Source organism: Magnolia sinica, chromosome 7 (genome assembly GCF_029962835.1).
Source record: "Magnolia sinica isolate HGM2019 chromosome 7, MsV1, whole genome shotgun sequence".
NCBI lineage: Eukaryota > Viridiplantae > Streptophyta > Magnoliopsida > Magnoliales > Magnoliaceae > Magnolia > Magnolia sinica.
Genome location: NC_080579.1, coordinates 34,710,876 through 34,737,224, shown reverse-complemented (window position 1 = coordinate 34,737,224; position 26,349 = coordinate 34,710,876). Strand labels below are relative to the sequence as shown.

Here is a 26,349-nt window from a genome sequence, read left to right as displayed (position 1 = left end):
TTCTTTTACAACCGAGACTAAAAATCATATTTAGCCTCCGTTTTTGGAACCGAGGCTAAAAAATTGAGGCTAAAGGCCTACTTTCTTGTAGTGATGGCACTAGCCCTTCGGATATGGTAAAGTGGAATCGAAGCTGATACTGTGCAGACCCTAGCCTCGAGAATCAAGCTGATCTCATCATCAGTTGAGACATTGAACGTGGGTTGCCGATCAATCCTCCACTTGTGTTGAAAACTTGTGGTCGATTTCATAATCTGATGTGGCTGATTTCCAAGACAAAAAGAATCGTCACAATGGGGCTAGCATGATGTGCAGATTGGATCGCGCACACGTATACCATGTTTACTCGTGTGAGATTCTAGTGCCAAAAGGGTACAGATTCGAGTGGAATTGTCAGACCTCAATTCCTTAGAGAGTGTTTTCCACCGCAAGATGTGCCACGTATGTTAGATGGATGAGCCAGGTCCTCCCTTCACCTCTGCCACTCATAATATAAAAGGATATATAAAATACTGGAATAAATGCATAAACTAGTAATTTCAGAAAAAAGAATAAGAACCACCGCTATGGTTTATACATTTTCACGAACAGTAGTTATCTTTAAAATATTTGCAGTTTTACCCCCATCTAATAGGTAATTAGTTCAGGGCGTGTGGCGTGCCATAGTCGAGTGTTTGTCATCCTACCCCTTTAGCTTGGTCACTTCACTATGAAAATTGGACACCTCAAAATATATATATATATATATATATACACACACACACACACCATTTGGCGACCCACCTTATAGATTTTTTAGGTGGGTCGCGTCCATCCAATGATTGTTGGATTAGCCTTTTTATTGCTTTTAATGTTTATTATGGTGGCCGGTTTGGTGAAGACATTGGGGTCCTAAGATGAGGAGGGTATTTTTGTCATTGGTGCAGATGCGTCTCAAGATTCTGGTACAGACAAGGTATCGGTAATAAGCGAAACCAAAGGGAGAGGAGGCGTTTACAACTATTCCAAATAATAATAATAATAATAATAATAATAATAATAATAGATAAGAATGAGAGGTGCGAAGGAGACTCGGGACTTCTGCCTGACCATCTCATAATCCACTGCCTGACCATCTCATAATCCAAGCCGCTAAATTAGAGGGTCCCAGCTTATCGGTAATCAGTGAGGGAGAAGAGAAACTTCTCTTTCCACCCGTTTTTTCCTACTCGCTCTGTTGGTTAAAATTTTGCTACGTAGGTGGTAGCTGGGAGACGAACGGACTGGGATCATCGATTTGTTTGGCCGAAGAAGCGAGTCTCGAACCACAGCAGCACTCCATTCAATTGCGAGAAGAAGAAGAAGAAGAAGAAGAAGTAAGAATGGAATAGAAAATAACTGAAAAGAGAGAGTTGGTTTGGATCGCATGGCGACAGTTACAGGAGTTGGAATAGGTGTTGGTCTGGGGTTGAAGACATCCACCAACACCAGCATCTCAACCCATTTTCTTTCTGGAAAGAAGATAAAAATCAAATCCTCGGCGTTGGCGGGAATTAAGAAGAAGAAGGAGGAGGATAGGAAGGCAGCAGCAGGGGTGGTTGTTTGTGCTGCAGAATGGGAGGAGATGGCCCGCAATCTCTTCCTTGGTGTAGGAGTGGGCCTTCCATGCACAGTGATGGAGTGCGGCGACATCATCTACCGTAGCACCCTCCCCCGATCCAATGGCCTCAACATCACCCCTCCTGGTGTCGTTTTAGCCCTTGGAACCCTCTCCTACCTCTGGGCCACCCCTGGCGTAGCTCCCGGCTTCTGGGACATGTTCGTCCTCGCCTTCCTTGAGCGGCTCTTCAGGCCCACCTATAGGAAGGTAATTTTTTTATTTTTTATTTTCTCTGCAACACAATTACTGTTTCTTGAGATTTGAGAAACGCTTAACTGATTCAGTGTGGAGGATTTGAAGGGACAATTCGTTAAACATGTTCTGGCATGACATGCTTGTGTGGAATCAGGGCCACTGATCAGTTGGGAGTTGGGACACACTCCTCATCAGCGCAGGAATGCTAGTACATGGAATAGAGACCATTGATTAAACATGTGTGGCCCACCCTGATTCTTTCTTAGGGAGCATTCTTTGTGGGTGCGACCCAATGAAGGGCTCAAGTATCGCACAAGTGGCCATGTTGGACTTGTTTGCTGCAAATTACAGTGGTACTTTTAAGTCTTAAGATTTTATTGTTTCTATGGGCTGGCAGGATGATTTCCTTCTAGGGAAGAAGTTAGGTGAGGGTGCATTTGGTGTGGTTTATAAGGTTTCTTTGGCAAATAAATCCTCTGCAAAGGTGTGCATTCTCTCCATTTTGCACTCCTATTTGTATTTTTGATGATTTTCTTTATCTTCTAAATGCTTTCTTGAGCTTTTTTAACCATTGATTGGCATAGTCATTTTATATGCTAGGCTAGGACAAGCCCCACAACCATCTGGTGATTCAGATAACCCATGGGGTCTTTCTCTTGTTGGATGGGCCACACCCAGAAAATTGCAAGGATTGAACAATAATACCTATGTGATTTCTGGACTTTTTCCTGTTGATGCTTGCAAATATTGTTTTCTATCATCTGTTCTTAGGTCACCTAATCTGATGTTGAAGATTGCCTTGCAGTGAAATTTTAATATTGTGGCCCATTCATGACGGGGTATGCCATCTGAACAGCTTCAATCACTCACTGTTGTGCAATGTGTTCAACTTGGGTTCGGCCCATGATAAAAATATGATTACTGCACATGTTTATTGGTTTTTCCTCCTTTCTGCCTGTATTTGTTTGTTTCATGTAGTTAGTTATTGGTTTGGTATTTTAAGGTATTTTGTTGTGTTTGTTATTACTGCCCCTGGACACTGCAGATTGTTTCTTACTTGGTAGCTTTGTTTTTGTAAGCTTCATAGATTAAAGTGTAGATAATGTCATCTAGAGCTATTCTAAACACACATGCATGTGTAACAAAGCTCATGTATATGCCACATATGTGCCAGCATGGCACAATATGTCTGAGATGCACTGCTATATTGGCGCCCAAGAATCAGGTTGATCCACTGGTTAGGTGGGCCACCGTTTGCAAAAAAAATGTATGGCTCTGAAAATCTTGGCTGAAGTTTTCTAACCCATCCTCATGTTTCCAATATTGTGGCCCACATGCTGAGTGGACCAGATTTATTTTTGGGAAAACATATAGAAGGTCGGACCAACCTGATAGCTGGATTGGATCTCACACTTGTGTGCCATGCTGGCACATGTGTGGCATGTACATGGGCTTTATTGGACACACATGTGCAGTTAGCAAAGTTCTGTCATCTAATTGCATGCAATTTTGCTTGTTTATGGGCTTCCCTTTGTTTTTGCAGTATTCTTGTCGTAGGGCAATAGATGTGATTTCTTATTGTTGTTTTGGTTCTAGAAACAAGGTGATTTAGTCTTGAAAAAGGCTACTGAATATGGTGCAGTGGAGATTTGGATGAATGAGCGTGTAAGAAGGGCTTGTGCAAATAGCTGTGCAGATTTTGTTTATGGCTTTCTCGAGGTGATACTTGTTTAGACTCTCCTACGCATATGATATCCTTATTTCATTTTAATGAAGTAGCTTTCTGTTGTACCTTTTCAATTGATGTTCCTACTGTTCTTGTCAGAGCTCTTCTAAAGTGAAAGGTGGTGAATATTGGCTTATATGGCGTTTTGAAGGGGAGGAAACTCTTGCAGATCTCATGCTGAGTAAAGAATTTCCTTACAATGTTGGTATTTTCACATATCAACTTTTTCAGTCGTAATATTGTCAATTTAACTTTCTTTCCCTGGAAAAGAGTGAAAAGTGCCTCTTAGAAATCATTTCTTTAACCATGAGCATGCTGCTCCTTCAATTCTCACAAATGATACAGACCATGGCAATTTTTAGACTGTAAAGGTAGTATAAAGTAAATGGATTTTTGAGAGTGTTTCTTATTGATCATCATTCAAGACGTTCTGATCCACTTATTGGGGAAAGTGGTGAAACTGTTGCAGTAACACAGACCAACCTTTGTTTATGTGTTTCTGGTTGGAGCCATCTTGAAATTTGATATTTTCTATGATATATAGTGGTAATAGTGTAGGATAGTTAACTAATTCATGGCTACACTCGGTTTCCTCATTGTTAGGAAGATTTTCAATTGAAGGGCAAAAGGTGTGTTCCACACAGTCTGCTTTATGCCTAATCCATAATCTGACACTGTCTAATCAGGATTATGGTCTGGATGTGTGAGCTGGTCTTGCTTGGGCCGCACAGATGCAATATAGTATGAAAACCATTCACTGGGGCTCAATTTAACAGATGTTAAAGGAATCATAGTTCAAACCATGAAACCACCACGGTCCGTAGGTTTGTTTAGCATCATTAGCTTTTCTTATCTAACTAGTGCAACAAGTTAGAGAGAGTCCTGATTAATAGTTTGGTTTCCTTATTTACTATTCATGTTTTCAATATGTCTAGTCATACAATTGGACAAGCCTATATAAACTGGTTACCTGTGTGATTGCAGAGAACTTCTTGAGTAAAATAAATGTTATAGTCTTATTTATTTTTTGAATGTTGATATCTGCTAGCTCTTTTCTCCTTTATCCTGCAACAGGATATTGAAAGAAGAGTGAGTCTTCTTATCTTCTACATTTTCTAGTAGTGCAATGCCCTGGAAGATGGTACGGGGCATTGTGAACAGGCTCATATTTACATTTTGTTTGCTCTATTCCAGTTTGTGGTTTTTTGGTCTATTTTTTTCATGTGGGAACATTGCTAAGGGCTTGCTATTATATTTTCTATCACTTTATGCTATCTATGAACATTTTAAGGTATTGCTCTAAATGCATCCATTTTTATTTTATTTAATTTAATTTATTTATTTATTTATTTGTGTGTTTTTTTGTTTTTTGTTCTGTTTTTTGTTTTTTTTAAAGCGATATTGGAGATGCCGAATGGCAAAACTGTATCACAAAACCACAACCCTTTTACAATATTGGGGGGAGACTTTCGACAAAAATATTCAAAGAAGAAGCCTAATCAAATTGATCAGTCTTTGCCCTCCAAAATACCTCCTACTCGGAAGTGCATTTGTCCCTAAAACAACGATTGTTCCTTTCTTCCCATAAAGCCCAAAGCCTGACCAACAAGGACAACCTCTAAAGAACCTTCCTCTCTTTCCCGACTCCACCTCCATGCCAACTTGAAAGCATGTTGTCCACCTCCCTTGGCATAAACCAAAGGATGTTAAATAGATTGAAGATCCTACTCCACATCAATCTCGCGAATGGGTAGTGAATGAACTCGTGTTTTACTGACTCCACGTCCTGCTTGGACATAAAACACATGTTTAGGACAACCATCGACCGTTTTTGAAGGTTGTCAATAGTGAGCACCTTATTTCTTCCCACTAGCCATGTGAAAGTTGCTACCTTTGTGGGAGAGCCATGATGTTACGTGTGAGCCTTGAACTTTGAGCGTGATTCCGACAAAGATTGGCCAATGCCTTATAGGACTTTACAGAAAACCAGCCCAGTTTACCCCACCTCCACTCGATAACATCCAACTTGCCAACAAAGGTCGACAACCGTGAAGCCGCTCAGATAATTGGATAAACTCCCCAACCTCTTTTTCGGTTAAGTTTCTTCTATAAAGAGGGACCGCACAACATCTCCTAACAACGAGAAGCATCAAGCCATGGTGATATTGGCTTCCATAGCAAGCCTTGCCAACCTTGGAAACTCCGCTTTAAGCAAGGTGTCCCGTATCGGTATAGGTTGGCGTAACGGTGACCTCCAAAACCGATATGGATACGGGGGCGTAACGGTGATACGGAGGCGTAACGGCCCGTAACAGCGCAAATTATTTTTTTTTTGCCAAAAAAATATGAAAAAATATGGATTAAATCCGGAATATTCTAAGCATTCCACATATGCATTCATTTATAAATTGGAACATGTTTATGGTGGTGTAACGGTCCACTCTTTGGTGAGAAGTTGTATCGGACTGTCTGATGAATTTATGAACCAGATAACCTGAATTTGACAACAAAATTCATATATTTAATTTTCTAACTATCTACTATCAATGATAGATATATTAGAATGAATGTAATATGAAAATATCTTACATTTAGGTGTTTGCAATTATTTTTGAGGGCCAAAATTCATGCGTAAATAGAAAAAAATATAAAAAATATATATATAAAATGGCACCCCAAATATGTAAAATGCACATTAACATGTTCTACTATGATTAACACATCATATGACATCATTAAAACAGCAAAAGAATCATTAAAAAATGATTTTTCGAATTTTCAAAAAAAGGGCCGAAATAAATGCGTAAATAGAAAAAATATAAAAAAAATATAAAATGGCACCCCAAATATGTAAAATGCACATTAACATGTTCTACTATGATTAACACATCATATGACATCATTAAAACAGCAAAAGAATCATTAAAAAAATGATTTTTCGAATTTTCAAAAAAAAGGCCGAAATAAATGCGTAAATAGAAAAAAATATTAAAAAAATATAAAATGGCACCCCAAATCTGTAAAATGCATATTAACATGTTCTACTATGATTAACACATCATATGGCATCATTAAAACAGCAAAAGAATCATTAAAAAATGATTTTTCGAATTTTCAAAAAAAGGGCCAAAATAAATGCGTAAATAGAAAAAAATATAAAAAATATATAAAATAGCACCCCAAATCTGTAAAATGCACATTAACATGTTCTACTATGATTAACACATCATATGACGTCATTAAAACAGCAAAAGAATCATTAAAAAATGATTTTTCGAATTTTCAAAAAAAGGGCCAAAATAAATGCGTAAATAGAAAAAAATATTAAAAAAATATAAAATGGCACCCCAAATCTGTAAAATGCACATTAACATGTTCTACTATGATTAACACATCAAATGGCATGATTAAAACAGCAAAACAACCATTAAATTTTGATTTTTCGAATTTTAAAAAAAGGGGCCAAAATTCATGCGTAAATAGAAAAAAATATTAAAAAATTATTAAATGGCACCCCAAATCTGTAAAATGTACATTAACATGTTCTACTATGATTAACACATCATATGACATGATTAAAATAGCAAAACATATTAAAAAAAGTATAAATACCTATTTTTGACGAATTTCTAAAAAATGGCCCACTGAGCTTTGATTCAAAAAAATCTGTAATATAATGTGTTTTTATCTCAAATACCTAGCTAAGGTTGGTCGAAATTAGTAGTAGAAGGAGTGAAAAACAGTTTGGAAGCAAGAGGTTTCAAAAAAACAGCAAAAAATGAGCTAAAAATGAAAAAAAAAAAAAAAAAGAGGTTACCGTTACGGCCGTTACACCCCGTAACGGGCCCGTATCGGCCGATACGGGTACAAAATCGGGTATCGGCTGATACGACCCCGAAACGCATAACGGTTCCCACCGTTACTGTTACGGCCGATACGTAACCGTTTGGCACACCTTGGCTATAAGAGGGCCCTCGTCTAACCACACATCCTCCCAGAAGCAGATTCTCTCCCCATCTCCCATTACAAAACCAATACCTTGAACTTTTTCTTAACACCTCTCATCGCCTTTCATAACATCAATGCTTTTTTGTACTTTGATGAGTCCCTCACCTACCAACCTCCCTTCTTTACCTATATCTAGCCGCCACCACCTTTCTCCAAAGATCTTCTTCATTTGTTTCGAACTACTACAACCATTTACCCAATAAAGCTTGATTCACTGTCTCCGACCTCCAAATCCCTGCTCTCCCCTCCTCATAAGGCAAACACACCTCTTCCCATCTTAATAAATGAAATTTCTTTGAGTCTGCTGCTCCCTACTCAAGAAAATCTTGTCTTACCTTCTCCAACTGAGCTAGCACTGACTTCGGACTTCGGAACATTGACATGAAGTACAAGGGCATGTTCGAATAGCTTCTTTGATGAGAGTGAGTCTTCCACCCAAGGAGAGATGCCTACTCTTCCACCTTGATGACTTTTCGATCTTTTCGGTGACCCTATACCATAAGCCCTTTGCCAGCTTACCCACGTAGAGGGGAACCCCTTGGTATGTTGATGGAAAGGACCCGAGTTGACATCCAAACATGTCGGTGAACCTCTCCACCTCCTCAAATGCATGAACTCCCAACATTTTGCTCTTGAATATACTGATTTTCAACCCTAAAGCTACCTCCAAACATCTCACGATCTTCCTTATGTTATCCACCATGCTCTTCTCCACCTTGCTACACAAGGTCGTGTCATTTGTGAATTGAATGTGAGATATCCGAGGTCTTTCGTTAACCACCTTGAAGCCCTTTATAAGCCCACTGTCTACCCCTTCTCCAGCATTTTGCTCAACGCATCCGCCATTGCCACAAATAAGAAGGGGAACAAAGATCCCCTTATTGAAGGCCCCTTGAGACTGAGAAGAAACCTTTAGGTAGGGTATTAACTAGGACAAAAAAACTTCGCCAACCAAATGCACGTTTGAATCCATCTTCTCCACTTTTCCTTGCATCAAAACCTATCCAACATGTAGTCCAAAAACTCCCAATTGATATGGTCGTAAGCTTTTTCGATGTCTAGTTTGCAAACTATGTTTCTTGTACCGGCCTTATGACACGCGTCTAAGCATTTGTGTGCCAATAGTGCACAATCCAAGATCCATCTCCCTACAACAAAGGTGCTTCAAACATTAGATATGACATTGGAGAGAACCGTGCAGAATCTGGATGCCAAGAGTTTTGCTAAGATTTTATATGGGCTTTTGATAAGATTGATAGGCCTGAAATCCTTTAGGCTCTCTACTTCTTCAGAACAATAGTGATGAACGAGTTGCCCAGCTCTGAAGCTAGCTGAACACCCTCCGAAGAATTCGACTACAAAGTTGAGAACATCTTCTTTTATTGTCCTCCAGATTTGTTAAAAGAACGCAAGCGAAAAACCATCCGGGCCTGGGGCCTTGTCCCTTCCCAACACAACAACCGCTGCTTTAACTTTCTCTTCCGAGATCAGATTTTCTAGGAACTTAGCTTTTTGTGGCAGATAGACAATTAAACCCCAAGATGTGCAGCATCAACCTCCTCCAACCATCACTAGACAACAAGCTTTTGTAAAATGTGACTATCTCCTCTCACACTTGGCTTTTTCCCCTTCCACCCGCTTAGTCTCCTATTAGGATGCTTCATATCTTATTTGATCTTGCTCGAGCGCTTGTGATGCCGTGGAAGAACTTTGAGTTCTTATCCCCCTCCTTTATCCAGGTTGCACGAGATGTTGTTTTCACTTCGTTTCTTCCTTCTTTAATCTGTTTTTGTGCTCTAGATGGAGGTTTGCCCTAGTTGCTTTCTCATCTTCCGACAGTCTTGCTTCCTCAACACCTCTTTCTTCCAATCAGTCATCCTTCCTTTTAACATTCTCATTTTCTGAAATAGCAAAGGATTCCTACCACTCTTTCATCAAGCCTTGGAAACCCTCCACCTCTAACCAAGAAAGCTCGAACCGAAAAGGTTGGGGTCCCCAATTATCTTCCACCTCCAAAAGCACTGAGCAATGGTCAGAAATAGGCCTTAGGAGACCCTTTGCGATAATAGGGAAAATTTCTAGATCTGTGATGGGAGACCAAAACCGAAAATTGGAATCTTGGATCAGATTAATTTGTGCTGCATCAGGTTGGTATCGGAGCAAGTTTTGATCCCTTGGGAACTTGTTCAAGCAATAGGTCCATCACATTATTGCCTTGACTTTATGTGCATCAATTGCATCTGGCCTAAATAAAATTTTGTAGTTTATACAATCTGTTTACATATCCCTTTTGTGAATTTTAAATCTGCCATCGAGTGGTTGCTTAATTTCTGATTACTGTATTTCTGGTTTCTCTCGTGTTTGTTTTACCATTGAACAAATTAGAAATCTATATCTGCTTGATAGTAGTTGGATATAACCAAACTTCAATCTGCCAACTCAGACGAAGAGAATTAGCAATCTAATTTTTCTGTTGTGTCTTCGGATACCTTCTCTTGCAAGTCCATTCTTCAGACATGTGGGAGGCCTCCAGCTCAAGACTCTATTCCTTGCTTCTTCTAGTCTTATGGTAGTCCCCCTAAGGTTGCAGCCTTTGTTTGGCTTGTTCCTAGGGGAGAACGCTCACTGTGGACAATTTGCAGTGCAGGGGAATGATCCTTCCCAGCATTTGCATTCTCCGTCTTGCAATGAGGAATCCATCAGTCATCTATTCCTTCATTTGCCCTTCTGCCTGCAAAGTCTGGTCATCGATCCTTATCAAATTTCATATTCCTTGTGTGATGCCTAGTTCAGTGCCCAGCTTTCTTTTCACTTGGCATGGAGGTGGTGTGGGCAGTGATCTCAAAGCGGTTTGGCATTTGGCTGTGATGGCTACCCTTTGGGAGTTATGGAAAGAAAGCAACAGCCGCAGTTTTCACAACACCTCTCGCTCCAGCGTTTCGGGTTTGATTGTTCGGGATATCAAGGATTGGTCTTCTGCCCTCAATCTTGTAGATAGTTCACTGACCTCTCGTCTGTTGGACTAAGGTTGTTGCTGTCTCTTTTGGGTCTCCTCAGGAGTCTCTAGTTTGAGTTGTATAGTTTTTTTTTTCCTAGTTTTGTTGGTTTTAGTCCTTCTGTTTTGTTTTTTGTGTTGTTCTGTTGCAGGTTGCCTTGGCTCCTTTTAATAAATTTCAATCTTAAAAGAAAACAAAAAGGGCATGCTAAATTGCGAGTTTCTTCAAATCATTAGGCTTCTGTTTGCAGTTTAAAATATCTAACTGACAGCTTGTTCGTTGGAAGCAATCGGAATCGATAACCCGATTTTTATTTTTATTTTGTCTAGTTGAACTGGTTTACTTGTTTTCTTCAGCTGATACGTTCGGTAGTTGTGGTTGAAACAGCCAACAGGTGATAAATCTATTTATAATTCATTCCTTTGGCCTAGTTTTCTGATTACCAATTCTCTTGGTATCATTTGGATTGTTATCAGGAGTGTTGTCTGATACAACTTTTTTTGTTGATGATCAAATATTGTTAAAATGTTCATCCCTTTTAGTGGAACTCCAATGCTTAGTTGATTTTGAGGATAGGCCACCATGCATTTTGTATACGAGTCATTAGACTGAGCAAATGAAATAATAACAAAGTACTTGGGCAATGCAAATAAGAGGTATATGCCTACTTGAAAGATTGTTAATGATCAATGGGACCTATAATTTCGTATACTCTTACATACATCAACTTATTTTTAGACCTATGCTTCCAGTATGATGAATCATTTGTTTTGGTTTGGAGATCAAACAAGGTCTACGTACGCTAAGAGAACTGTTCCAAGTTCAAGGTCAAGATGGACATGCAAGTTGGCATGTTCAAGAAAGCTAAGGGGTTATTTGGAAGAGAGGAAGAGCCCCGCAAACTTGGCAACTATGTTTTATGTATTATCCATCGTTATATGTATCACACGCCTGGGATATGGAAACACGTATCAATATCATTGACAATACTGCAAACACTAGGGAATGTATTACTATCTTAGGGAAACATTGGGGAAAAATTAGAAAAATGTCGGGATATTTTAGTGGAACTTCAAGAGATGTTAAGGGTGTGTTTGATTTTCCAAACCCCTGGTAAATACATTGTAAATGGGGTAATAATTATTTCCTTGAGTAATTACGGTAGTGATATCGATGCTTGATTTGACGCTTACTTTTTTTAGCGCTAAAACCAATGATGGGGACATCATGCGCACGTGCACGCCCCCCTACACACGTACGTAAGGAGAAGGGCCCCACCATCAATCTGGATCGATGACGACGTCCAAGGAGGGCCTCCTAGTTAGAGGACTGCGTTTTGGTTCGTTGGAGTGGACTCGATAGTCATGTGAATCCCACCATGGGTTTTTATGATCGTGGCCCACTATTCTAATTGATCTAGTACTTTGGGTTTTGCTTATTATTGTTATTAGGAATATCATAGACGGTTTAGATTGTTTTGATTACTTGTTATTTTTGATTACTTCATCTTTGAGTAATAGGTTATGCACATGGCGTGAGTTTTGGAGTATAGGGTTTTATTATAAATAGGCACCTCTTGTAGTCTTTTTTTCTCATTGAAGATAAATAAAATTGCTGCGTTTTTCTTCTCCTCCAAATTTCTGAATTGTGGAGATTCAATTGAGTGTGAAACCCTCCCTTCCTCGAAGGGCTGACTACCGTGGCGCGAAGCCACACCTATCCCGATTCGCCCCCACCTTCTCCCATCCATATTTTTCTTCTCCTACAATTATCTACGCTTCAAATTCATCCTCTATTGTAGGCGTTTTTCTCTCTATAGCAAATTTTCAGAATCTGGCCTTGCAGGAGTGCTGAAACTCAGCGAAGCACCATGTACAAACCGTGCATTAGATCGAGCTGAAATTTGGGAGTTTTGGAGTCCACCCCTGGCCAACCAAGGCTAAGGTAACCTTTTTCTGAATAGTGGCCCCCACATACGTGCAGCCGGGATCACACGCACGTGCGTCTGGGCCATTACTGCTGTCCACATGTATGGTACTTTTCTGGTTCGTTTCTCTCCTCTCTTTCACTCCTCTTTCACCCAAAATCTCTAAACCTAACTCTAAATTACTCAAATCCCCAGTTTTATGTCCTTTCTTCAACCTTAGGGTTCCTTAAATTGAAATCTGTGAACCCCTTGGATTGGGGAATTATTTTTGTGCATGTGTGGATGAATTTACCCCCGCCCCCCCCCCTTTGATTCTTGTTTGGTGTATAATTTTGATTGATCCGGCCCTAGCATGTGTAGGCCTGGATCCGCATAAGATTCCCCTTGATTGAGTTTTTGAACTTTTGTGTAGGATGTGGAATTTTGTATAATTGTTTCTGAACTAGTGTGATCTAAAGCCTGAAAATCTTGCACATTATACTTGAATTTCATGTCTTGCATCAACCGAGGACGTTGTCAAATATATGCGGGGCCTACTTTGATGTATGTGGCTTATCCACACCATCCATCTATAATCCCAGATGAATTTAGGGAATGACCAAAGAGATGAGGCGCATCTAAAGCTTAAGTAGATCACACCATTGGATTTAGGGAATCAAACACCTAACTTTAAAAACTTCTTGGGGCCCCTGTTTCCTTTGGTGTGGGCCACTTGAGTGTTGGATCTACCTATTTTTTTGGCTCATGCCTCAAAATGTTACACTAAAATGGATGGACGGCGCAGATACATCATATATATCACGGTGGGGCCCAAAATTTTAAACCAGTCCTTTTGGACCGGTTTTCCAAGCAGAAATAGTAGTGCGTTTTCAAACAGGGTAGAAGAGTAAAATTACCTATTTGCAGGGCATTTACATTGGATTTGGAAAATCAAATAGGCCCTAAAAGTAACATGATTACACACTTAGAACTCAAAAAAAAAAAAAAAAAAAAAAAAAAAACAACAACAACAAACAAACAAACAACAACAGCAGCTATGCATGATAAGTTTCCATTGTATAGCGGCCCAAACTATGCATTGTTGGACAAAAGTAATGCAATACATAAAAAAAATGGGTTCATATTATACAAATATCATACAATAGAAGTAATAGAACACAAGCAATACATACCAAAAGGAAAAGAAGCAAATGGAGGTACAAGGCAGTTAGAAGTCACTCTTCCATTTTTTATGAGTAGGCAAGGGGTCACCCACTACATATCTCTATTGAACTAAATTTTTTAAGAAAATGTATTTATATATGTATATATTAATTTTTAATTTATTTGAAAATATTTTTTTCAAAAAAAGTAAGAGTGTGGCCAATCAGTAGATTGTACAACACTCATCAACATATAAAATTTCCATACTTGCATTATATTTTAAATTTTTAAAGGATGAAAATGAAAAAAATAAAAATAAAAATGATGATTTCCCCAATTTCCTGCAAAATTTCACCTTCAAAATATGAATTTTCACCCCTCAATTCACTGACAATGCATGACATGGATTTCTACTAGAATCCATGCTAATATGTGGAAAGAAAACCAATTTAACAACTTTTTATCACCTTTGGGTTCCGACCCAATTCTCCTCGAGTCATGATTTCTTCTCCCAACTATGTATATTGATTTAAAACAGCTCAAATGGAATTGTTAAAAGACCCTTTGGAAGAGACAGCCCAAAAGAATTTGAAAAAGATCCAAAAAAAATTGGGTTTTCGATTTTTTATTTTTATTTTCTCTGGATTTTCACTAATATCGTCAATATATTGTATTTATATCAAAGGACTTCAGCCGATATCTTGCGATATTTTGGAGATCAGTAAATATCGTCATGTATCGGCCGATACTAGCAATATTTCTTATGAAAATTTGCAAACTTTGTTATTACCCATGCTTCGTATTGCTGAGGTGCGATATTGATGATATTGATAGTGCTGATACATGGAATGTTGCTCAGAAAATGGGCTATTTGACCAATAACGAGTGTGAGAAGAGTTCACACTATATGTTTAATAACTGCATTGGAGATCTTGTTGAAATTAATAAGATGGTGCTACTTGAGCCCTTTTGCAACTAACTAGATTAGTGTTCAATAGAGCTGCCAATCTTGCTTTTGATTTTGTTGACCTAATTTGTTGCCAATAATGTTTGTATGAGGCTAAAGGAACGAGGTCCATTTTCCGATTCTTTGAAGAGGAGCATATTCTTATTGTGTAGGTTAACATCATAGTGGGTCTCTAGAAGTAGTTATAGGTATTCAGGTTGGGATTATGCAGAGGAACTGAAGCAGACTAAATCATGGGTGATTGAATGGAGGTAATCCAGGTGAATGGAGATTGTGTCCCTGGTCTAGATGGTTTTCACTGGCATTTTACAAATCATGTTGGGACTTCATCAAGGAGAATGTTCTTTTGGTGCTTTTGTGTAAGTCTTCAACAGGCAAACTATTAGCTGGGCCATGAATCAAACTATCTTGCTCTACTACCAAGGATGGATGGGCTGGAAGAGGTTCATGAATTTTGTCCAACCTATAGCTGCATGAAGCGGGAAGAGAAGGGAAAAGGTTCATGTGCAAGAGCAGGAAAGCATCTCTTTCAAAATGTTAGCAAGAATAAATGGCCAGGAAGTGGGACCAGGAGTGCGAATTTGAAGCACTCTCTGGAGTGGGAATGGCACCTAGTTAGAAGGATCCTGCAACTAAGGTCCAACCTCTTTGATTGGAAGTTCTTATGAGATTTTAGTAAATGTCCTTGCTTTGCGACTTTGAAATGTCCTCATGCTGATTATCTCTCCTGCATAAAGCACCTTTATTATGGGAGGGCAGAACTTGGAGCGGCCTCTAATAGCTCATGAATGCGTTGATGACTGCCATAAAACAGGTAACAAAGGCTTCATTCTTTTGATTTGGAAAAGATATGTTTACATCGAATAGGACTTCCTTGTTATATCCTTGACTGCATGGGCTTTGGGGTTTGTTGTGGAGGTGGTGGATTAGTGCATATATCATTCAATGTGGGTCTTACTGTTTATATATGGTTCTCATATAGGTTTTTTGAAGGGAGTAGTGGAATTAAGCAAGGGGATCCACTATCACCTTTCCTCAATCATGGAAAACTCCTTAAGCCATTCAATGAATGGAGCAATCTGGGTGGGCCTGTTTGGCTCACTAGATCTTCCATTCATCCCATTGAAATATGTGGATGATGCTTTAATTCTTGGAAAGAACACTCAAAGAAGCCTATGCCTTGAATATGATCTTTCTTTGCTACGAAATTGTCATGAGGGTTAATCTTGACGTCTCTTAGCTTCAAAGCATGATGGGAATCCTTTGGTGCAATGTCTCTTGCCATCCATCTTGGGTTGCCTCTGTGTGTTCGCAAGCCTCCCTCTGTGGTTTGACAGAGAAGTGGAGAGATTTCAGTGAAAACTTTCTAAGTGGAAGTACCGGTTATTGTTGCTACAGGGTAGAATTACTATAATGAAGGCAGCCTTAGCCAACGTTAGTATCGATGCAATGTAGATGTTCTTTTCCCTTTCAATATGATTTCCTTTCGAATGCAGAGATGACTGTCATAAATAAGTACCAAAAGGTGGGTTGTTTGTGGTGTGTGTAAACCAATAAGTGCGGGGGGTTTGGGGTTTAGAAACCCTAGGCAACTGAACTTGTCTGGACTTGGCAAGTGGGTACCATCATTATTACCTTGTAATATTTTATTAATTGCCAACTACCCTATGTAGTTCATCATCATCTAAGCCTCATTCCAACTAACTGGGTCAGCCACATGAATCCTTTTCCACCTTTTTGTTTTTTTTTTTTTTTTTTTTTTTTGAGTGATCAGAACAGAATTTTATTGCAAGAAAAGGCCAAATCCAGAATAATATACAAACAGGGAAAAACTATACATCCTCCCAAGAGCCTTTATAGCTCAGCCTAGTTGACTTGAAAATGAACTACGGCCTTAGCGGCCACTGCCCATTCTATTACATGTGTATCCTTTTCCACTTTTCCACTCTATCAAGGGCCATAACTTCTGTTATACCATAGGTCATCAAGTCTTTTCATGCTACCTCTGCCCAGGTCCTTTTGGTCCTTCCCCTTGCCCTTTTAGAGCCTTCAACTTGTATGAACTCACTTGTAACTGGCACAATTCTTGGTCTCCGTGCACAAAACTAAACCATTTAAGTCTACTTTACCTCGTCTTGTTACCTATTGGTGCTACTCTTAAATTCCCTTGGATGCATATGTCTCTAATTCTATCCTTTTTCTTGCCACTCATCTATCTCAACATCATCATTTCAGCTACACACATCTCCATAGGCACATCTCCACTTCTTCCACCCTGCTCGAATTCTATGGGCAACATCCTTCTCAATCTCTCCACTCTCATGAATTATTGACCCAATGTATCGAAAGCGGACATTATGGAAAACTTCTTGGTCAGCAATCTTTACTAATTCCTCGTTCCTCTCCACTACCCTATGTAGTTATCCTTGTAAATTTTTGTTTGTACTAGAATATAAGGTTGTTTGAAACCTTTTAATGTGTCGAGGGTTTGTCACCAACCTTTTGATGGTTGCAAATGTTGTCAGGTGGAAACTATGATCCTTGGAGAGGTACAAAACTTGTCAAAGGGATTGGATAGGGAAAACAAAATCATTCAAACAATCATGAGACAACTTTTATTTGCTCTAGATGGACTTCATTCTACCGGAATTGTACATAGAGACATAAAGCCCCAGAATATTATTTTCTCTGAAGGTAAGAGTACCATCCATACTATCAGACAAGCATTATGTGTATTTCTTTTTTCCTTAAATTTAACAAGTGGTTGCGGATAACTGATACAAAAGATGAACAGGAGCTCGCACTTTCAAGATCATTGACCTTGGGGCTGCAGCAGATTTGCGTGTTGGAATCAATTATATTCCGAAGGAGTTTCTATTGGATCCGAGGTATATCAAAAATTATTTTTTCTCTAACATAGAGATTTTGATCGCTGTGCAATAGTCACAAGTTGGGCTGGAGAGTATTACCATTTTGGTGAAGTTTATTATTACATTAATTTTCACTGAAATTGAAGATTAAGTGTCTCTAATGTAGGAGGCAACTAATGCATTGTTCTTCCCTCATGTTTTGCGTGGGATCAGCATTACTAGCTCAGTTGGAAGTTGGAACTAATATCAAAGAATTCTCATTTAGCCACCGGCTTCCTCACTATCATGGTGAAGCTAGGGAATGATGGCTGTTGTTGTAACACTAAATCATCATCAACATGGTTGAATGGAAGTGGTATGGGTTCTTTAATGAGAGGAGAAGATGATGGGTTTTATTTTGTCCCCTAGGTTACTCATATGCAGTTACAAGTACAGGTGTGGGTGTATGAACCTAGGTGTTGGCCTCACATCAGTAAATATGTCTGGGTACAAACAACTCATCATCATCTTAACCTTTCTTCCAAAATTTTGGGATTAGCTTTTGAATAGTAGATTGGCAAAAGTCTTATATGGCGACCACGAGGCACCAACCTTCCTATTTTACATGGGAATCTCAGAACCGGCCATGTCTAAGGCTCACATCCACCACTAACATCACATATCAGCATGGTCCCAAATTGTATTGACCTCCAACCTACCATAACACGCAACCCCAAAGGATGTGCAAGCAAAGTAGGGTCATTTAGGGGTAGTTGCCTTGTAAACTCTAGGCATGAAGCAAGGAACTCATATGAAGGGTCATGCTCAAGTAGTTGGATGCTCAAAGTAGCAGTGAACCTGCCGTACACGTACTGACTGCACTTAATGGCAACTCAATCATTGTCTATCGCTCCACTTTACCCTAAGACCATGGATTCCATTCCAAACAATGGAAAATGAAAATGGTTTTCTTTTAATGTGACAATTTTTCCTATTGTTTGGATATCAAAGAAAAGGGTGGATTCCACCCAACAATCATTACACTTTTCCATAATTTGGATTCTTGGCACAAGAAATTAGGTGAGTATTGTTGAGAGGGTTGTGAGATTTCCTCTTGCCATTCAAACTAGAACTCAATGCATGTTTTAATAGCTCTCATTGAAATCATCATTGGATAATGATATGTTTTTTTCCCTTTCTTTTCCCTTGGATTCCACATGCCAAACATGCCCTAGGTATTGCATATTAATGTCTTTATCATGCAATTCTAGATGAGCTTGCTAGGAAAGCTCGTTAATCCATTTATGCACTTCACTGATTGTAGGACAACTAAATGTTTAATCTTTTGGTTTTTGTTAAAAAATTAACATATTTTAATGAACTTCACCCTTTTAAAAAAGAGAAAATTAAAATTTTAACATATTTTAATTAACTTCACTGTTTAAAAAAAAGGGGGAAAAAATGCCTAATTAATATAGAATTTACATTCCGACACCTTTTTCAAAAAGCTTTTCAATATGCTACCTCATTAATCCACATAATTATCATCCCACTACCTTCCGTTATGTTTCTTAACACCCATCGTGCAACCAAATGGATTGTGGCTTGAGTAGGCCCCAACATGATGTTTATGTGAAATCCACCCTGACCACTAGGTTGCTTCACCCTATTTTAGGCCCAACACCCAAAACTCGGCCCCATTCGCTACTCAGGTGGACCACACAATTGGAAACAGTATACAAGGCAACGCTCACCCTCCAAACTGTTTCCCTTGTTGTGACCCACATGAATCACAGATGGGGCTCATTTTTGAGCCCTGAGCCTAAATTTTGGTGTGACATCTAATGGTTGGAATGGATTTTATATAATCATCACGGTGGGCCCTAAAATCAAGGGTGGACATCTCTTGCCCAACTATTTCCTTTGGTGTGGCCTACCTGAATCACATGCTAGCTTGATTTTTATTTTTTATTTTTGGCTCTAGGCCTACAGGGGATTGCATTTCTAATGGTCGAAGTGGATGTCAAATACACATCATGATGGACCCCGCCAACAATCACGATGAGATCCACTCTGACCATTAGATATGTGATCCCCCGTTTGGCCTAGTGAAAAAAATAAAAATAAATCAAGCTGACCTATGATTCAGGTGGGCCAGACCAAAGGAAACAATTGGGAGAGAGATGTGTACCCTTGATATTTACAAAAGGCCCACCTGATGATAATATAAATTCCACTCCAACGATTAGATGCCATACCAAAATTTAGGCCTGGGCCCAAAAATTAGCCCCATTCATGATTCAGGTGGGTCACACCAAGGGAAACAGTTTGGAGGGTGAGCGTTGACCTCTATATTATTTTCAATCGTGTGGTCTACCTGGGGCTAACATGGGGTGAAGGACTTGAGTTCAAATCAACATCAGGATGGGGCCTACCTGAGCCTCCAAGCCATTTTTCTTACACGACAGCCGTTAACAAATCTAACAAAAATCTAATGGAGAGTATTTGATGATAATTGCTAATGAGGTAGCTTATGGAAAACGATTTTGAAAAAGGTACCAGAATGTTATTTGGTATTTTTTGAAAAATTCCCTTAAAAAACATAAACATGGAAAATACCAAGTGCTTGGGCTAGATGGTTTTTTCCAAGCTTGTAGGGATGTGTTGAAAGAAGATATTATGGGATTTATGAATGAATTTGAGAGATCAATAATGAGCAAAAGGCTAAATGCTACATTCATTACACTTTCCTGAAAGTTGAAGTGGTGATAGAAATCAAAGACTACCAATCAATAAGCCTTGTGAGTGAGGTCTATAAATTTTTATCAACGGTCCTTTCATAAAGGATTCAGTGGTGATGGGATATATCTTATCCTCGTCTCTAGGGGGCTTTTGTTAAAAGCATCAATCCTGAACTATATCCTTGTTGCAAATGAATGTGTTGATTTGAGAAAGAGAAGCAGCAATGTTGACATGGAGAAGGCTTATGATCATGTTGACTAGGAGCTTTTACTCTTCTTGATTGAGAAAATGGATTCCTTTCAAGATGCATTAGGTGGATTAAATAATGGATTTCTTTAGCGTCATTCTCCAGATTATTCAATGGATCCCCAGAGGGAATCTTCTCTAGTTTGAGAGGTCTCAGGCAGGGGACCCATTATATCTGTTCCTGTTTTAAGTGATGGCGGCAAGTCTAAGCATGATGATGGATAGGGTTTCTGAGATTGGTATCATTCATGGTTTCAAGGTCAGCATCATTGGTGATTTTCCATCTCCAATTCGTGGATGATACTATAATTTTTCGCAATGTGTTTTGGTTTAAGTTAGAAATCTCAGAGGCACCCTTCGCTCCATGTTGGGGATAGGAAGAAGTGAAGAGATTATAAATATACTTGCCAAATAAATGGGATGCAGAAAATAAACCTCCCGTGCACTTGTCTTGATCTGCTGCTAAGTGGCAATGCCAAAGCAGTTGCATTCTGGGACCCAATTTTAGAAAGACTAGAAAATAAGCTGTCCCGTTGGAAAGGAAAGCACTTAACATTTGGGAGGTCACAGTTACAAAACGCAACTGGTACTCTTGAATCTTCTAGCGTCCATTTGACAATAAGATTGAATGAATCCAAAGGATTATTTTATTATTATTATTATTATTATTATTTTATTTTCTGTATGTGGTAAGGTAATATTATGGAGTTCAAATTTCATATTTTGAACTGGAAGGAGGTTCAAAAGCCGATGGAGGGTGGCATTTCAAGTGGAAAAATAGATAGAAGATTAGGCTCTTTTAAGAAAATGGTGGTGGAGATTTGGGGAGGAACGAATGCATTATGTAGAGAAGTCATTATGAGGATTTATAGGAATCTTTTGGGGGGTTGGTTTTTGGGACTCTCCAAGAAGTGCTGGGTTGGATATTCGTAATCAAATTGGCAAGGTGGGAGGGCATGTTGGAGAGAAAACGATCTTGCTTGGAAAGTGGGAAATGAATTCAAGAGAGGTGCTCGGTTCATTGTAAGCAAAGAAAATAGATTTCGTTTATGGCTGGACCTGTGGTTCAATGAGACTGGCAGATTTATTTCATGATCCTTTTTCGTTATTGGTGCATAAAAACAAGAAAGTGATTGCTGTGAAATGCTTGGGGGGCTGTTATCCGGAACATAATGCTTAGAAAGAATCTTTTGGATGATGACTTTGGCTTATTCGAAGATCTCATGAAGCTGTTTTTTAGAGCTGCTATCAATCTGTAGGTTGAAGACTGGAATATCTGGACCATCTCATCGGATAGTTTATTCACAGTTAAGTTACTGTTGCACTGTCTTTCTTCAGAATCTTGTACTCTGGCCAAATGTGTAAAGGTGTGGCAGGCCCCTATTCCGCCAATAGTTCAAGATTTCTCTTGCATTGCAATAGCAAACAAGATTCTCACTGTGGACAATCTGAAGAAATGCCAGTGGGCGTAGCCTAACATGTGTTTCTTCACTATGATGATGCAAATAAAATGTGGGATCACTTTTTCAGGTTATTGTGTTGCTTTCGCTGTCAATGGCTCTCTCCAAGATGTCACCGGGTGCTGGAATGGGTACCTATTTCAAGGGAGTATTATTTTGTGGAAGATGATCCCCATTATGTGGTGCCTGTGGTGGGAGAAAAAGAAGAATCTTTGAAAACAAGCTTAAGTCAATTGGCACAGCCAAGAATGGTATTTTCTTATGTCAACAGGCTGGGCTTTAACTAGATCTAAATTTCGGGGCTGTTCCTTTTAGGAGATCCTGAAGGACGAAATGATAGGGTTGAGAGTACCCCAAGTGGAGGCTGATTGGGTCTTCTTTTGAGTCTGTTTTTGGGCTGTCTGCCAGTATTTTTCTCTCAGTGGGTGAGGAGAGGCCACTAGCATACAGGCATGATTCAATATTGTACCTTTTTTCAATATCTTTTTGTCATTCAAGGAAAAGGAAAAAAGAAAATTTTGGACATTGCATTTCCCCCTTTCACTCTAACACATACACCTGATACAGCAAGTGTATCATATTTCATACTGATCAATTGGACATTTCATTTATTAGCTATTGATGTGGTTAGAACTGCATCATCAGTGGTTTTGATACATAGAGCACTCTGGCTATATTTCCACATTTTGATGTTATAGAATGCCATGTGAAGGTAACACTCCAACATGCAAATTCCATGGGAAAAATCAGAAGATTTTTAATATGCAAAATCAATCAAATGTCAATCTGATGGCAGCTTGAGAAGTCTTTTTATTCCTTCCCCCGCTCCCACTTCATTTTTATATTTCCCAAGATATGCTCTCCCCTAGTTTCCTGATCCTGAAAGGAACACTTCTAGACCCTTGGGCTTACTTGGAATTGGAAGGGGCAGTTAAAACTAATATCACAAGTGGAAAAGAATTGGAGGAATTATCATTCTTCCTCTGATTGTCCTTTCATTTCGTGGGGACAAACCAGCCAAATATCATCATTTCAAGCCACTTTGACTTGTGTTTCATGCCCATGCACTGGTCTATAATACATGCTAATTTTAGCAGACACCTACTCTGGAAGGTTGCATTATGTTGCTTTCTGTGCTTTTTTTTAACTCTCCAAACATTTTGTTGTCCTTTCATTTTCAGGTATGCAGCACCCGAGCAGTACATCATGAGCACACAGACTCCATCTGCACCCTCAGCTCCAGTTGCAACTGCACTGTCCCCAGTGCTGTGGCAGGTCTGAAGTTCACAAAGAGTTACCTAACTTCTTCACTATTTTACTGATTTTTATGTTCTGTGGACACAGGTCCACTTTTCATGGTCATGATGTTATTTTTCATGGACAGATGAATTTACCCGATAGATTCGATATCTACAGTGCTGGGCTTATATTCTTGCAAATGGTAAGTCACCCATAATAAAGGTGATACTCTTCTAGTGACTGTTTTCTAATAGAATCTTGTTATTTCTCAATCTTGCAATATTCTTGTCTGCCTGGTATCATTTTTATGGTTCTTCACTAATTATTATGGTTCTTCACCAGTCTCTCCTACTTAGAGGTGGGCATCGAGCCGAGTCGAGTCGAGGTGGGCCAAGCTTGGCTTGGCTTGTCCATGATGTACTCGAGTTCGAGCCCAAGCTCGAGCTTAGCCTCGAGCTCAACATTGAAGTTTGGCTTGTTTGCCAAAGCTGTCGAGTCGAGGTCGAGTCGAGCTAGTGGTTCGAGTCGAGTCGAGTTTACCTCGAATTGAGCTCGAGCTTGTTGGGTGAGAGAGTAATGGATTTTGTTCTTGATCCTCCTCCATTGATGAAAAATTCAAAAATCTTAATCTTCTTCCACCAGCTTCGAATAATATATTTAATAATATAATATTTAATATATTTATTAATCGGGCCGAGTCGAGCTTCGAGTCGAGTTGAGTTGAAATGCCCCCTGGTCGAGCTTAGCTTGAACTCAACTCGAGCTTCAAATAATTAGCTTGGCTTGGCTCGAATCGGCCATTCAAGCCGAGTCAATCCAAGCTGACTCGAGCCGAGTCGAGCGAGCTTTTCGAGCTAGCTTGACTCGTGAACAGCCCTACTCCTACTTACCAGCCTTCAAATTCTATCATGAATCTTCTAAGTGACACGGATGATAACTATATTCCGCATTTGACTGCTCTTGCAGGCATTCCCATCATTACGCACCGACAGTAGTCTCATACAATTCAACCGTCAGCTAAAGCGGTGTGGATATGACATGGTCGAGTGGAGGAGAACTGTAGAATCCCGTGCTGGCCCAGACCTTCGGAGGGGCTTTGAATTGTTAGATCTAGACGGAGGCATTGGGTGGGAGCTACTCACATCAATGGTCCGGTTTAAAGCACGGCAAAGAACCAGTGCCAAAGCTGCTTTAGCTCATCCATTCTTCAACAGTGAAGGTCTATTGGGTCTGTCTGTCATGCAAAATCTGAGGCTACAGCTCTTCCGTGCTACCCAGCAGGATTACAGCGAAGCTGCTAAGTGGGTCATTGGGCTTTTGGCAAGGTCTGGTACAAAGAAGGAAGGCGGCTTCACAGAAGCTCAACTGCAGGAGCTTAGAGTCTGTATCTGAACTACTGGTGTTCACAAGAAGAGGAATTTTATGATCCTCAACCCGAGGATATGCATTTTACACTCGGGTTTTCAGTTAGTAGAAGCTGGGACCCGGGTTTCTTGTTCCCATCCATTTCATCTATTGGCATCTGCCTGGGGTTGACCATGCCCTGAAAATCTTCCTTGGTGGAACATCCCAGCCACCAGTATTGATCTTTTGAGTCAAATGTGGACCGTTGCTGTACTTTTGTCTATTTGGATTCACAAATTGCTAGATTTGGAGTACCAAATTGAGGAATTTCTAGGGCCTGGTCCATTCACAGTGGGGCTCAATGGACCAATGGTCTGGATCACTGAACCATAGGCCCCACTTAAAACTTGAGTATATTGTGCATATACTTCCTCTCGGAAGAATTACTGAAGTGAACCATTAGCATTTTTAACTCACTATGACTTGTTTCTGCAGGAAATTGAACCGAAGAAGCCAAGTGTCCAACGCAATGCGCTTGCATCTGCTCTTCGTCTTCGGAGGAAGATCATGAGGACACTGAATGAGAGCATGGATGAACTAAATAGGCAGAGGAAGAGCCTATGGTGGAGCAGGTGGATCCCGAGAGAGGAATGAACATGGTGTTATTTTATGTAGCATGTTATATATAATTAATTGGTGGAAAGCGAGGGCACTTATTGTAATTTAAAGGAGTTACATGTATATATCAACTATGCTTTTATGCTAAGAAATGTAATATTATCACCCATTGCCGCATCATGATTTTTATGTTTCACTTAATATACTAATTAATGCCAGAGAGCCGACATCTGATCCTTGCCTAAAAACAACAACATACTGCTAGTATGTAGCCTAACAACCTTGGGAAAAACAAAAAAGAATCCTTATTGGCATTGCTTTGGAATGTTGATTACTTGGAATTTCACTTGGTTAAAAGTCTATGCACTTAGAACATGTTAAAACCCTAGTTCTAAAATTTGGTGATTCCCATCGATGACTTAGTGTGACTTGGTCTCGAATTGAATCAACGGGATTCATTGAGCCAGCGCGCTTGCCTTGTTTAAGTGACTCGCAGCAAGTTCTGAACCTATAACGAAGATGTCATGCAGCTACCAACTTTTCATTTGCTTAATTTTTCTATTTTGAATCATTTATTTATCTTCAAATATTAATTTAAATTATTAAATATCAACATGAGCTAGGTGAAGGCTGGATTTTAATGGCAATTGAGTTAAGTTCTTTTGAACTATTCCTAAAACCAGAATAATCTTATTGTGGGAAATTTAAGTAATGTAGGACTAGATGTGTTAGATCCAATCATGCCCGGAGAAAATAGAAAACAAAAAAAATAAAAATAAAAAGAAAGAAAGAAAAGAAAAGAGAGGTGCTAATCACGATTGAGCCATGGGACAGGTATAAAAGCTGCTCAATTCCAAAGAGATCGCTCTAAAATATGTTTCAATAGAAGGCAACTGTTATGCGTCCTAAAAAAGTAAGCAAGAAAATGTAACATCTGCGAAAAGATTTGGAGATGATGGGTATGCCGTGTGCCTTCTCTGGTTCGAAAGATCGTCCGCGAGGGAGAATCTGAATTCTCAAAGGAATGGTTGGGTGGGTTTTCTCACTCAAGAAACATGAGGGAGAATTTGAGATCTCAAAGGAATGGTTGGGTTCTCTCACCAAAGAAACGGTAAAAGTTATGAAAGCCAAGGTCGTGAGAAGAGCTAGAATCGTTTGAGCCACCGTAGGTGAGAGAGGAGTGGTGCCATGCAAGGAAAAGGAGTTCATTATTCGCATATCATTTTCTCATGCGGTAAGACTCGAGCCAG

The 26,349-nt window shown here is 39.4% G+C and overlaps 1 protein-coding gene across 1 annotated transcript; it reads left to right on the top strand.

Annotated features, from left to right (window-relative positions):
• Positions 1–1,113: 1,113 nt before the first annotated feature.
• Positions 1,114–25,276, top strand: LOC131251289 (serine/threonine-protein kinase STN7, chloroplastic). Its single transcript, XM_058251915.1, has 10 exons — positions 1,114–1,846; positions 2,232–2,318; positions 3,431–3,553; positions 3,660–3,761; positions 17,127–17,295; positions 17,396–17,489; positions 23,080–23,173; positions 23,283–23,339; positions 24,104–24,517; positions 24,977–25,276. The coding sequence occupies exons 1-10, from the start codon at positions 1,406–1,408 to the stop codon at positions 25,133–25,135; spliced, it is 1,740 nt and encodes a 579-aa protein (XP_058107898.1). The 5' UTR covers positions 1,114–1,405; the 3' UTR covers positions 25,136–25,276.
• Positions 25,277–26,349: the final 1,073 nt, after the last annotated feature.

Coding starts and splice junctions, on each gene's coding strand:
- LOC131251289 (XM_058251915.1), top strand. CDS start 1,406: ATGGCGACAGTTACAGGAGTTGGAATAGGTGTTGGTCTGGGGTTGAAG. Junction 1,847..2,231: donor TCAGGCCCACCTATAGGAAG/GTAATTTTTTTA, acceptor ATGGGCTGGCAG/GATGATTTCCTTCTAGGGAA. Junction 17,490..23,079: donor GAGTTTCTATTGGATCCGAG/GTATATCAAAAA, acceptor TTTCATTTTCAG/GTATGCAGCACCCGAGCAGT.